The sequence below is a fragment of the Mastomys coucha genome, unplaced genomic scaffold (assembly GCF_008632895.1).
Source record: "Mastomys coucha isolate ucsf_1 unplaced genomic scaffold, UCSF_Mcou_1 pScaffold16, whole genome shotgun sequence".
Lineage (NCBI taxonomy): Eukaryota > Metazoa > Chordata > Mammalia > Rodentia > Muridae > Mastomys > Mastomys coucha.
This window is the reverse complement of record NW_022196898.1, coordinates 56197888-56211155: the sequence shown is the minus strand read 5'-3', so window position 1 is coordinate 56211155 and position 13268 is coordinate 56197888. Positions and strand designations below refer to the sequence as shown.

The following is a 13268-nucleotide window of genomic DNA, read 5'->3' as shown; positions in this document are numbered from 1 at the left end:
ATTTAATATATTTCATTATTCATATAGTAATGACTAATATACATTTCTAATAAGTCAGAAGAAGCAAAAGATAGAGTATATGGTATAGATTTTTTTTTTTAGGCCTTTTTGTTTTCTACACAAAAAGCTTTCCATGTGGGGCTGGAGAGATGGCTCAGTGGTTAAGAGCACTGACTGCTCTTACAAAGGTCCTGAGTTCAAATCCCAGCAACCACATGGTGGCTCACAACCATCCGCAATGAGAACTGATGCCCTCTTCAGGAGTGTCTGAAGACAACTACAGTGTACTTAACATATAATAAATAAATAAAAATCTTAAAAAAAAAAAAAAAGGCAAACTGTAATTAAAAACAAAAAAACTTTCCATGTATATAATCTGAGATGGGGCTGGAGAGAGAGATCAGGGGTTAAGAGCACTGACTACTCTTCTAGACGTCCTGAGTTCAATTCTTAGCAACCACATGGTGGCTCGCAACCATCTTTAACAGGGACCCAATACCCTGTTCTGGTGTGTCTGAAGACTGTTATAAGTGTACGCATATAAATAAATCTTTTAAAAAGAGATGTCTGAGATAAAAATAAGCCATTTAGCCTTGTATGATTGTGCATGCCTTTAAGCCCAACAATGGGAAGGCAGAGACAGGTGGTTTTCTGTGATATTAAGGCCAGCATGGTCTACACAATGAGACACTTTTTAAAAAGCAAGCAAGTAAGCAAGCAAAAAACCAAAACAGGCTGTCTATGCATAAGTACAAATTGACTTTATAGCTCTGCCATTCTGGGCCTGCCAGGTTAAGCTGGAGTACAATTAAAGGCAACAGTAGCTATGTTCCTCCCTTTCCTGGAGGTGAGCCCAGACTTGAGTTTTACAAAGTCATTTAGACTTTGTTCTAAGGTACGTATGTGTGGGTGACCAGGGCCCAAGGTGTTAGGCTCTGTAGCGGGACACTTTAACTTGAAAACATTCTATGTGTGTAACCACATCCAAAGGTCAGTTGAAAAACAGCTGGGGAAACAGTCCTTTAAGGAGTTGCTCTTCTCTATTTTCCAAGAAAATAATTTTGTGAGATGTGCATGCAACGTAGATTATGTAAATTTGCAAGCCAGTCAAACATTAAAATGTCCGTCTGAAAATTGGAGAGGACTGAAAATGCAGCTCTGATTTTGGTGAGAAGTTTGTGATTCTGCCAGAAATCGAGTTGCATTGGCTGTTACGCTGAAGGACAAGTTTTGTGTGAATGGTGGTGGCCAAAGAAAGAAAAAGCAAGCAATCCAGTATAGTGCGGGAGGGAGGCTCTCCTATGTGGAGCAAGTAGGGTAAAGTTGGGGCCTGAGCAGATGATCATACTTGGGTTCCTGGTTTTTTGAGGTCTCATGTTGCCTGGGCTGGCCTAGAACTTGCCTCTGCCCTCCTAAGCACAGTTGTGGAATTAAAGCTGTGTGACACTGCTCCTGGCTGTTTCTCAGTATCTTAAGCTCCAGAGTCTACAGGTAAAATTGTTTCATTTGCTTGTTTCCTTGTGACTCTGAATTTTATTTTATACATTTTGAAGCATTCTGAAGGAGCAGAGTGCTGGCTCAGTGGTTTAGAAACAGGCTGCTGTTCCAGAGGACCTTGGTTCTATTCCCAGCACCCACATGGTGGCTCACAACTATGTGTAACTCTAACTCCAGGGGTCTGATACCCAATTCTGATCTCAGCAGGACCCTGGCATGCACACGGTGCACAGACATACATGAAGGCAAAATACCTATTAAAAAATCATTTTTAAAAAGCACATTCTGACCTGGGTAGTGGTGACACATGCCTTTAATCCCAGCACTTGGGAGGCAGAGGCAGGCGGATTTCTGATTTCGAGGCCAGCCTGGTCTACAGAGTGAGTTCCAGGAAAGCCAGGGCTATACAGAGAAACCCTGTCTTGAAAAACCAAAACCAAAACCAAAAAAACAAAAAACAAAACAACAACAACAAAAAACAAAACACATTCTGAGATGGGTTTTGGTGCATATCTGTAGTCCTGGCTGTTCATCAGGACTGGGGCAGATGGATCTCACAATACAATGAGACCTCATCTCATAAAAACAGAAAAGCCAAACAGTATTAATCTGAAAAGAGATCTGTGGCCTTCATCCTGCTGGAGGGGTACATGGTTTACAACAGACTCAGGATCACAATATTCCATGCGAGAGAGAATGAGTGGATTAGTGGTGGCTGGGACATGCCATTCAACATAGTCTTTGTTTTTTTTCCCCCTTTTGAAAGATGCTTTGCCCAGGTAGGGGTTATTTATTTGATTTTGTGTTTAGTTTTTTGTTTTTAAGTTGTTAGTGGCCGTATCTAGAGCAGTTCCTGGGGTGATTCTGGTGAGTTGGTGTGTGCGTGTGTGTTTGTGTGCACACTCGTGTACTCGTGTGTGTGTGTGTGTGTGTGTGTGAAGACTTAAGTGAATCCCATTTCAGTGGTCTCAGGTTCTTCAGTGCATTTCAAGCTCATGAGGCTGGCTGGCTCTCTACTATTAATATTGCTGGAAGCAGCTAAGTGTGAATGGGTGTTTCTGGCAAGGAGCAGACTTTCATTTTAATTGACACTTTCTTTTTTATACTAAACCATGGATGCCAAGTACGTTCCTCACTAGTGGTTGTAAATGCTAAATCTATACATGGCTTCACCACCTCCTGTCAAGATAAATGCAAGCCTCATTTCCCTTCTGAGGAGTTTAAGGGAATAATTTATCCCTGGTTTGTTTGGGAAGATGTTTGCAGCCAGCCTCACACAGACCCAGCTGCAAAAATTCCCAGCGCCTTGAGCAAACTCAGCAGTCTCCTTTGTTCCTGTGAGATGTGGAGCAGTTGGAATGAGAATTCAGACTGCTCACTTGTTCAAATGCAGTGATACACAAGTGTCAGCCTTAATGGCCTGAGTGGGAGTGCACTGATGTCCTCAAGTTCAGCCAGACACTCTTGAAAGTGAAGCAGTCATTTACATAGAGAAAGGAAATGGTTTGGGAGCCCAGGATGCTGGAGAGTGAAAATCGTTTTTTAACAAAGATGATCATTCTTGCATGAGTCCCTTAGAAATAAGCAGGCTCAAGTCTTCTCTCCCATGCTCTGGGTCTCAGTACTGAGGTGTATATACATCTGCCAGTAAACACACGGGGGCAGGTTTAGTTTGTAATACTTTATCGTTCAATATAAGGAAGTTGGTTCTTAGGCTTTGGGACAGTTTCTTCTAATAACCCGGGATGGTAGTCCATCCGATGCAGCTGTCATGGCTGCTCTCAGTGGCCAACGACAGCACCTATCCTGTGCCTCCCCTTCGGTTAGGTCTGTGCTCTTCAGAATGACCCTGTAAAGCAGGCGGGGAAGTTACCTTCATTATAGAGACAGGGACCTTTCATCAGAGAAATGAAGCATTTCTGTTCTTGTACTAAACAGAGCCGGTACTGGAGCCTGGGCTTTAGCATGGCTGGCCATGCCTTCTTTAAAGTGTACTGGCCACACTGCCAACAGTGTTGACCCTGCCTTCTGTCTCACCAACAGAACGGGCTTATTCGACATGTTCTAGTACATGTTGACTAATTTTCTGCACGAAGCCTCAGATTCTAAGCTTGCTTATAGAATGTATACTCGAGGAACCGAGCATTAAAAGAGCCCACAGTCCTTGAGGTTCTCTTTGATGATGATGTCTGTAACTGCATCGAACACAAATTTGACGTTCTGTGTGTCCGTGGCACAGGTCATGTGACTGTAGATTTCTTTGACATCTTTTTTCATGTTGAGGTCAAGGAACTGACTCTTGATATAATTCCCGGCATCCTCATAAGAGTTGTTTCCTAGTTTAAAAAAAAAAAAAAAAAGTCATGTAGAATAAATTAACCTATAAATGTTCAATTTTTAGGTGATTGATTTGGTCCTTGGAATAGTGTGTTAGGACCATGGTTCTCAACCTGTGGGCCCCCGATCCCTTCACAGGGAGTGCAGCATATCAGATATTTACATTCTGATCCATTACAATTATGAAGTAGCAGTGACATAATTTTATGGTTGGGGGGATCACCACAACATGAGGAACTGTATTAAAGGATCACAGCATTAGGAAGGTTGAGAGCCACTGGGTTAGACTTTTGGGTAGGCGTCCTTAGAGCAGTCAGTGGCTCTGGAGTATCTGTCTGCTCTTTTCCGGACACATCTGAACTTGAACCTTGTAACCATCCATACCTTAAGGCAAGCTCCTTTGTGTGTCTTGGCCTATGGATGAGACAATCCCATCACTGTGTTACTCCTGCCTGCACTCACCGTCATACTCCGGAAAACAGATGCTGAGGTGGACTTTTTTAATCTTTTCCTCAAAGAGGTCCTTCTTGTTGAGAAAGAGGACAATGGATGTAGCCGCAAAGAACTTGTGATTACAGATGCTGTTGAACAGATGCAAAGACTCATGCATGCGATTCTGGAGAGGAAACATTGTGGGAAATGTCAGGTCAGCTTGTGGGGCGAACGTCTGTTTAGTCCTGTTCCGACCTGACAGACCAGTGTTCCAGATAGAAAGGGAAAGCGAGGGAATGGACCATGTTTTTAGTGTGGTAGAGTAGAACCAAACATTCAGTTTTACTTGAATTTCCTATCTGTCATTTCAGTAGCTCTGATTTGGGTAAGATTATTAACATCTTGGAGTCTCAGTTTCCTGAAAGAGTTATGAAAGCTATGTGAGGACATGCGTCTGTGGTCGTAGCTGGCTACAGGGGTACCTAAATGTGGAGATGGTTAGATGCCAGGATACAAGTATCCTCTGTAGTGCCACCACTAGGCCAGAACCAGGTCCACATTAACTCTTTGTCACTTGCATCTCCAAGATGATGTTGCTGGGCTCCTGTCAGGGGATCCCAAGTTTTAGCAGGGGAAGACTGTGACATGGATTCTTTGGCCCAGGTGTCACAGGTGAGGGCTGGAGGACTTCCCAGCACCATACCACCAACACTTCTTAAGTCTTCTCTCACAGGTACTTTGACAGAGGAAGAGAGACGTGCTGTATGTCTGCACGGTCCAGAGTTAGCCAGTGAGCATTGAGGGAACAGGCCTTTGGGTACTAAGGGCACCACCAGCTGACTCAAATTCATTCTTGTCAACTATCCAGGGAAAACTGAGTAGATGAATGTGAGAAAAGCGTTTCCTCACTGTTAATGCTTCTGCTGTTGATACTTCAGTACCCTTGTAAACTCAGAGTAAAATGGAAGAGATCTTGTAACATGAATAATGCTATTAAGACAATTTTGGCTAAAAGGTACAGAGTAGCCGGGCAATGGTGGCGCATGCCTTTAATCCCAACACTTGGGAGGCAGAGGCAGGCAGATTTCTGAGTTTGAGGTCAGCCTGGTCTACAGAGTGAGTTCCAGGACAGTCAGAGCTGTACAGAGAAACCCTATTTCAAAAAAAACCAAACCAAACCAAAACAAAACAAAACAAAGCAAAACAAAAAAAAATAAAAACAAAAAAAGGTACAGAGTACTCTACTGTGAACCCTACCAGTTAAAGAGAAGGAATGACAACCAACAAGCTGAATGACAGGAGGATAGACCAGAGATGGAGTGACAGGAGGATAGACCAGAGCTGGGGTGCAGGAGGATAGACCAGAGATGGAGTGACAGGAGGATAGACCAGAGATGGAGTGACAGGAGGATAGACCAGAGCTGGGGTGCAGGAGGAAAGATCAGAGCTGGAGTGCAGGAGGATAGACCAAAGTTAGAATGACAGTAGGCTAGACCAGAGCTGGAATGACAGGAGGATAGACCAGCCAGAGCTAGAGTGCAGGAGAGAAGCTGTGGTTTTGTTGGGCAGCTGTCTATCATGGAATATATGTTTATGTGCAAGTAGCGTTTTCACATCTTTGACTTTTTATCTCAAACTCAAGAAAAGGGAACTGGCATGAAGGGAGACAACATAAGTCCTCCCTGAACTGTCCATCCATCTCCATTCACTTAGCATCATTTCTTCTGGCGTTGTGATGGCCTAAAATACTTGTATTTCTAATCTCAGACCAAACTCCTGCTCAGTAAATTTGGAGCTTTGCAATACTAACCTAGAACCTACAGCAGAAAGGGGGTTTTCTGTGGTTACTAATAAATGCAAGACAGATTGTTCTGCTAGCAGATAACTAGGCTGCCAGCGTTAGCTAGTAGGGGCAGTGGGATGATGCGGTTTGGAGGAGGCTCAGGAGGAAAACCAATCCCACTGAAACTACAGGCCACTCACCACTTCGTCATCTTCCACCAGTACCATGTCGTAGGCACTGAGAGCCGCACAGAAAATGATGCAGGTGACTCCCTCAAAGCAGTGGATCCATTTCTTCCTCTCTGATCTCTGCCCTCCCACATCAAACATCCTAAGGGAAGGAAGAAACAGCCGTCCTCATGAGTGTGGCCAGCATATGACTCAGTTGCCTTTGGTATTCACCCTGAGGGGTGGCCACTTGGGGCCAGTTAGTAGCAAATCAGAAATAAGAGAGGCAGAAGGAGGGGGAGGACAGTAATTAAGATGGGGCATCAGCAATGGCCAAGAAAGCTGTGAGACCCGAGATGCCCCCAGGGAACCCAGTGCTGACCTGAAATTCAAATCTTTAACAGAAAACTTGGTCTCAATGATGCCTGTTGTCTTGACTCTGGAGCGAAGCACGTCTTGCTCATTAGGGAGGTAGTCAGGGTCTGTAATCCGGTCCAGCTGGTTCAGGTAGCTATCAAAAAAGAAGGTGTTATTGGTGATGTTACAGTCTCCAAAGACTAAAAGGAGGCCAACGGTCTCCCCCAGCTAACACAGAGTTAGAAGCAGGACTGGAATCCACACTACTGAATCCAGGATTCTGCAAAGGCTTGTGTGCGTAGAGAAGGGGAGGGCTGAGGGCCACACCATGACAAGGCAAGTGCTTTGTCCCCCGGACTCTGCCTTTCTAGACAGGAAAGAGAGCTAAAGAGGCTTTGAAGGCAGGAGATATCAAGATAATGCGTGGCCCTTATCCCCTGAGTCAAACTGGGGAATGGGAGCACAGTTTGAGAGTTGGAGATACTGAGGGATTAAGTATTTAGCTCTGATAATATGATTTCTTCTTTATGTTTTAAGTACATAATGAAATTCTTAGGTGCAGAGTACTTAAGGTAATCCAGCAGGAAGGGTGTAAAGTGAACTCAAAGTGGCCATGAATCGGCCACAAACTAGGTGGGTCATTGTATCTCACCTTTGTATGTTTGGAAGTTTCCATAAGAACGTGAGAAAGTTTCAGAAGGGTAGAAAGAGGTCAGATGTGAAAGAAAATGATACTAGGGAGAGGGAAGGACAGTCAACTCAATGTCTCCTGAACTGTACTCCATGCCTTTAAACATTTACATTCTCACTACGTCTTAGAAGACTTGAGATCCATGTGCCCACTTTATAGACACAGGAAAACTTCAGAGGAATTACTTGGGAGACTGAGACAGGAGGGCTGAGTTTCAGGCCAGCCTTGGCTACAAAGTGAGACTGTAACAATTCAAAACAAGGCATACTATGTGGCATACTATGAAACCTCAGCCTCGCAGTCATTGAACCTGGACTCAAGCCTAGCCTCTGCTGCTCATGTACCTTGGGCAAGTTAACTGACATCCCTGGACTGCAGGTTTTCTACTAGAAAATGGAGCTGATGTACCATGAGGGCGAGTGTACAAACAGATAAAGGGCCGTGAGATGTGGCGTGTGTCACGTACCTAGCAGGGTCAGAAACGTAGTAAGGGAGGATTCCAGAAACGAAATAACTTTATTTCCAGATGAGGTGACAGGGTGTAAACGTGGGGCTGCTTGGCCCCCACTTCTGATACTGTACTGTTGGGGGTTGATAACTCTGTCCCTTATCTTTTTGGAACCAGCTTTGCAAAGTTGATTGTCTCTTAGGGTCTGACCATCTTTCTTTGGTTTGCCTCTTGAGATAGGGCCACGGGCTGCTGAGCTGAGTCCCCCAGTTTGAATGTTGTGTCTTCTGCTCCCTAAGCCAAAGGGAATCCTTGTAAAGGAATTTAAAATAGTAGGGAGTGGCAAGTGTCTCCATAGGCTTACATTCAGTTTGTGGGTCTACACAGCGCCCACTGTCTGGAACCTAAGGCTGGGTGAGATTTCTTTTGAGCATCATCCCACTGCCTTCCCCCAGAGTCTTACTAAGATGCCGAGTCATTGAGCTGGAACTCTGCTGCTCTGTCAAAGCAGGCTTGAACTCCACTGTCCTTCCACAACTTTCTGATGACCTCCACCAGCTCAGGAGGCATGGTCCCCTCCTCAGTGGAGTCAGCCAGGTTGTTGAGCTGTCTCCCGGCATCCTGCGTAATCCAGAAATCTGGCTGAGAATGAGCTACGCATAGGCCAGTGGCTTTCCAAGGGGGTTCTGGAAACGTACTAAGTGGAAAGCATTTTTGCATTGCTCCCAACACCTAAGGTAGACCTGTCTCAATGATGGTACCGTTTAAGGAGGCATGCTAATTTACTTCAAGCTCTCCAGATGTAGCCAGCCCTGGGATGCCTAGAGGATAGTCCTAGGGGCTTCTGGCGGGTCTTAGACTTCAGATGACCCTGAAAGTGGATTTCTAGAAGGTACAGGTCCTTTGCTGCAGGGACTGGAAATTTAAAGCTATACTGGCCCTGAAATACACAACCCAAGAAAAGGCTAGCGTATTATCTTATAAAAGTCCTATAGCTCGGGCAAAACCCCAAGGAGAGATTTTAGTGATAAGTTAAGTAAAAAAGGCAAAAAGATGCTAGAAGTCGGTTTTGTAAACGTTTGTTATAAAGGTAGGAGTTGGTTACTCTTCTAGGACTAAGATGATTGGAAGTTCAGCAGATGCCATTTGAGTCATGCAAAACTTTTCTTACCCAGCTTTCCTTGTGGTTTGTTGGTCTCTGGTCTACTTCTTCTCCTGCTTCCACCCTGAACCAGATAACATTAATCACGTACCGCACAGCTTGGCTCTGCATAGTCAATGCCTAGTGTGGACATGGCTCTGATGATAGCCAGGATGGACTGCAACACGTTCCCATAGATGACAGACTTGAACTCTAGGCATTCTTCGGGTGAGTAGCCGTCCTGGTGAATGATCCTTCAAGGGAACAGCCACTAAGCTTTTAGCTGGACCGAAGGAACTAGAGCTAAGGGATTGGGACTCATGGGGGAGGGGTGGATATAAGGGTCATAGGAAACCACCTGTATTCCTACTGCTGTCCCCAAGTGCAGGGTGAGGGAAGGGACATTGGACAGTAGGTCCTTTAGTCCAGGGTCCCTTGGAGCTAAGGACCCTTCTGTTCAACACCAGCACTGGCCCCACTGGCTCCCCTGACCTCAGTCCTCCTGGGGTTATGTTTCTGCTCACTTCATCTGTTTGACGATAGTGCTCTTCCCTGACTCTCCCGCACCTGGAAGGGAAATGTTCACACTGTCAGTTTCCACTGGTTCTCCCCAGTGGCCCAGAAGATTGTGTGAGAACGGTGCTTTCTGGAAGACACCCTGAGCTCATGCCATTCAACCTGGATTTGGAGCAGTTTCTCCCTTTAGCACTATTTACACTGGGGCTGGATTTTATTTTATTTTTTTTTGTGGGGGTGGGGAGAGGTTGAGACAGGGTTTCTGCATAGCCCTGGCTATCCTGAAACTCAATCTGTAGACCAGGTTGGTCTCAAACTCAGAGATCTGCTTGCCTCTGCTTTCTGAGTGCTATGATTGAAGGTATGCACCACCACCCCAGCTATGGGGATTTTTTTTTTTTTTTAATGGCTGCCCAGTACATGGTAATACATTTAGAACTGTCCCTGGTCTCTACCCACTAGAGGCCACTAGGATCCTACTCTTTGTAAGAACCAAGTAACTCCAGACATACTTACTAGCCCCCTGGGACTCATAGTCTCCCCACTGAGAACCACTGATAGACTCCTAGAAATTTCTTTAAAATAGTCACACTGCCTATTTTTGATTCAGGCAAGTAGTCCTGGGTAGGACTGGAAAGACTTGGGCCTCTTCATTGAGATACTTTCCCCCTACAATCTTGATGGTGTCTGTTATTGGCTAAAGCATTCTAATGTCCTCAGTCAGGCTACCCCCCTTGCCCATCAAGAACTCATGATCTTTCAGGGCTCCCTACCCACCGACCGACCTGATCCCTCAGTCTCCTCCCACTTTGCCTGTGCCTGTTCTCTCTAAGCTGCTTACCTTGAACCTAGACAACCTGCTTAGGCTTAAAAGATCTGTCTCTGCAGTCTCTGTTCCCTGTGTGTAACTCTTGGATTCCTTAGAGCCTGGGTCCAGCTTACAAATAGGTCCCCTTAGTGTCCTTGGGCTTTGCTGCTCCAATTCCCCAAGATCTTTACAGACACCCATCCCAGGAAGCCAGCTTGCTGCTACATAGGACCAGCGATCGCACATCAGAAGGACCATTGCTGTTTTTGTTCCTTTAGTTTCTTGTAAGCAAGGTGTCGGTTTCTTATGTTCTCTTTGAAACTGTGGGTCATCACTTTCCCTGACTGACCCACTGAGATGCCTTTGTCATCTGCACCAGCCAGAGATCTGCTTAGAATGCACCAAGTTGATGAAGCTGCCAGATGTCAGGGGCTTTAGAGCAATTACTTAATAGAAAGCCAGGAGGGAGTTTCTGTTGTTAAGGACTCCTCCTTCTCCCTGTCCCTCCCCTCCCAACCAGGCGCCTCTGCTTCCAACATTTATCTTGAAAGCAAGGAGGATCCAGTCTACTTGGCTTATCCTTGAGCCCTTTGGGACTCTCACGAATCCATTGGTGAGAGACAGCCCTGTGTACTTACTTTGAGGCACAGATCTGGTGTGTGCCTGCATGGCCGGGGGATCTTGGTAGTTGTTGAACCAAAAGAAGGTGTTGTTACAGTTGGATAGCCCAGCCTTATCTTTGCACTATTCATAGTTCAAGGGAAAGTAAAACAGTTCTAGTAACCCTGACATTCTGGATCTCCTTGCGGTGTCTGTGCAGGCTCCAGAGTAACTTTGCTAGCTCTAAGCTCTGCTTGGTTTCTTAGCATGAGGCTGACCCAGAGTAAGAGGAACACAGCCATGCTAGTTCATCTGCTCGTGTCACTCACCAAGCAACAGCAGCTTGACAGTCTTGGCTTCCTTGTCAGCATCCTCCTGCAGCTTCTTCTCCAGCTCCCTGGACCTCTTGGCAAGTTCTTTGTCCTCAGCACTGATGCCACTTCCCATCTCCGTTGTCTCCTCAGAGAAGGGACGTTCTCTCTGGCTCTTAAACTTTTCCTATCTGTGAGATAGAGCAAAAGGAAAAATAGGTTAGGATAGAGTAACATCCTCTTGCTCCCTTAAAAGCTGGGCGAGAGTGCAGACTGGCAGTGCTTGCACCCTGCCTACCTTGCCTTGAGACTCCCTACCCCAGCTGGAGAACTACTCCTTAATCCAGGGATTGTCCCCTTTATGTCTAGCAGAATGACAGATCAAGCCAATTAAAAGCTTTGCCAGTCAGATAAAGGGCAAAGACTAACATTTGGCTTGTTTTTGTTTTTAATGAGGGAAATGATCTGGGTTCTGACACAGCTAGAAAAATGCATGTACTGGAGCTCTGGGAGGAAGCTGCCTCCTCCCTTCTGAAAAGCTCATCTAAAAGCCTCTGGTCCTGTGGACTCACTTGCATCGGAGAGCTGAAGGTTAAGGGTACAGCCCGAGTTGAGTCTTCGGATTACAAGGTCTTGGTTTTAAGGGGTCAAAGGGATGGATAGTCCTAGCAAAAGATGTGTGCTGCTCCAGGAGCTACTATTGTTCCTTTGTGTTGGCTCATCTCTCAGGATGCCTACCCCACCGACCTTAGCATTGGTGTGTGTGTGTGTGGTGTGTGTGTGTATCCCTGGCTGGCTCAGACTAAGCTAACCTGGAACTCAGATCCGTTGTTTTCCTCATTTATTTCCTTCCCACTGTGCATTTCTTCCACTCAGAGATCAAATCCGATTTACCTCAGAATCTGTGGTTTTGCTAGTAGGTCCTCATCAAATCTCTGGTCATTGAAGCAGTGAACTATGTGTGGACACAGTAGGCGGTAGAGAGACTGTGTGTGCTTCTTCCAGTTCTACACCAGCTTCACTCGGTCAAGTAGACTTCCCTGGCATTTTGTGTGTGTAGACATCAGGGTCACCTCACACAGCAAATTTCTACCTTAGGCAGTTGGCCACTAGACTCTGCCTACTTAGAGGGAGGCTGGGTTAGCTTTGCCCCTCACCCTCATCTCCGTGGTTCTTCCGTGGGAGTAAGGAGGAGACCAGGCAGTTGCCCCACAGACACTGAACACGCCTCATCTGCCAGTTCTCTGTTAGTTTCATTTAAATGAGTTTTTCCAGGGCAGCTCCCTCACCTAGAGTACTTTAGCTCAGTGGTGCTCAACCTTCCTGAGGCTGGGACTCTAATGCAGTTCCTCAGGTTGGGATGAGTCCTATTTTTCTACTGTTCTGAATCTTATTGTAAATATCTGATATGTGAAGGGACCTCAATCCACAGGTTGAAAAACACTGCTTCAGAATGTTGATAACCCATATGTAATGCAAGGAGCAGCTGCTTCACAGGCCCTGGAGTTTTGTTAGAAACACACTCTCGGGCCTCAGCTCAAAAAGTCCAATAAATAATCTACATTTAAGGATACCTCAGTTAACCCACAGGGCACTCAAGGTGGGGAGGTCAACTGTTTCCTAACGTTGTTTCCAGACTTGCCCACTTCTTATGTCTGTTTCCTAAAATATGGTTGGAAGATCACATGCTTTTCAAAAATGTTAATACTTTAAAGTATTCGTAAAGGGTATGTTTTAGAATCTATAAATTTCAGTAACTGTTAATTCTGGAGTCTGAAAAGAAGCTAATATAAGTGATTATTATCAGCTGGCAAGTTTGAAAAGTCTGCCCTCCAGAAGTACAATTTGGTGTGTATGCATTGACAATTACTAGAAAGATTTTTTTTTTGTTGTTGTTTTTTAGCTATGTCCAAGTAGCCTAGCATAGGTTTGGATTTGTATAATGAAGGATGAGCTTGAAATTCTGATTCTCCTGCTTCCACTTTCCAAGTACTGTGATTGCGGTTACATGCCCCCAACCCTGGAGTGTAAACCCAGGCCTGTGTGCATACGAGACAGGTTCTCCTGAACTCACTCTGTAGACCAGGCTGGCCTTGAACTCAGAGATCCGCCTGCCTTTGCCTCCCAAGTGCTGGAACTAAAGGCTTACTCCTCCACTACTATCACCTGTTTGTTTGTTT

At 45.4% G+C, this 13268-nt stretch overlaps 1 protein-coding gene across 1 annotated transcript; it reads right to left on the bottom strand.

Annotated features, from left to right (window-relative positions):
- Window positions 1–3020: 3020 nt before the first annotated feature.
- On the bottom strand, window positions 3021–11414 carry Gnat2 (G protein subunit alpha transducin 2). The gene is made up of 9 exons (XM_031376157.1): window positions 11387–11414; window positions 11107–11279; window positions 9378–9420; window positions 8966–9107; window positions 8176–8333; window positions 6599–6727; window positions 6250–6379; window positions 4297–4450; window positions 3021–3833 (listed from the first exon to the last, which is right to left on the bottom strand). Exons 2-9 carry the CDS (start codon window positions 11222–11224, stop codon window positions 3643–3645), a joined length of 1065 nt encoding a protein of 354 aa, XP_031232017.1. The 5' UTR covers window positions 11225–11279; window positions 11387–11414; the 3' UTR covers window positions 3021–3642.
- Window positions 11415–13268: the final 1854 nt, after the last annotated feature.

Coding starts and splice junctions, on each gene's coding strand:
- Gnat2 (XM_031376157.1), bottom strand. CDS start 11,224: ATGGGAAGTGGCATCAGTGCTGAGGACAAAGAACTTGCCAAGAGGTCC. Junction 9,421..11,106: donor TGTCAAGCTGCTGTTGCTTG/GTGAGTGACACG, acceptor TTTCCCTTCCAG/GTGCGGGAGAGTCAGGGAAG. Junction 9,108..9,377: donor ACTATCGTCAAACAGATGAA/GTGAGCAGAAAC, acceptor GTTCCCTTGAAG/GATCATTCACCAGGACGGCT.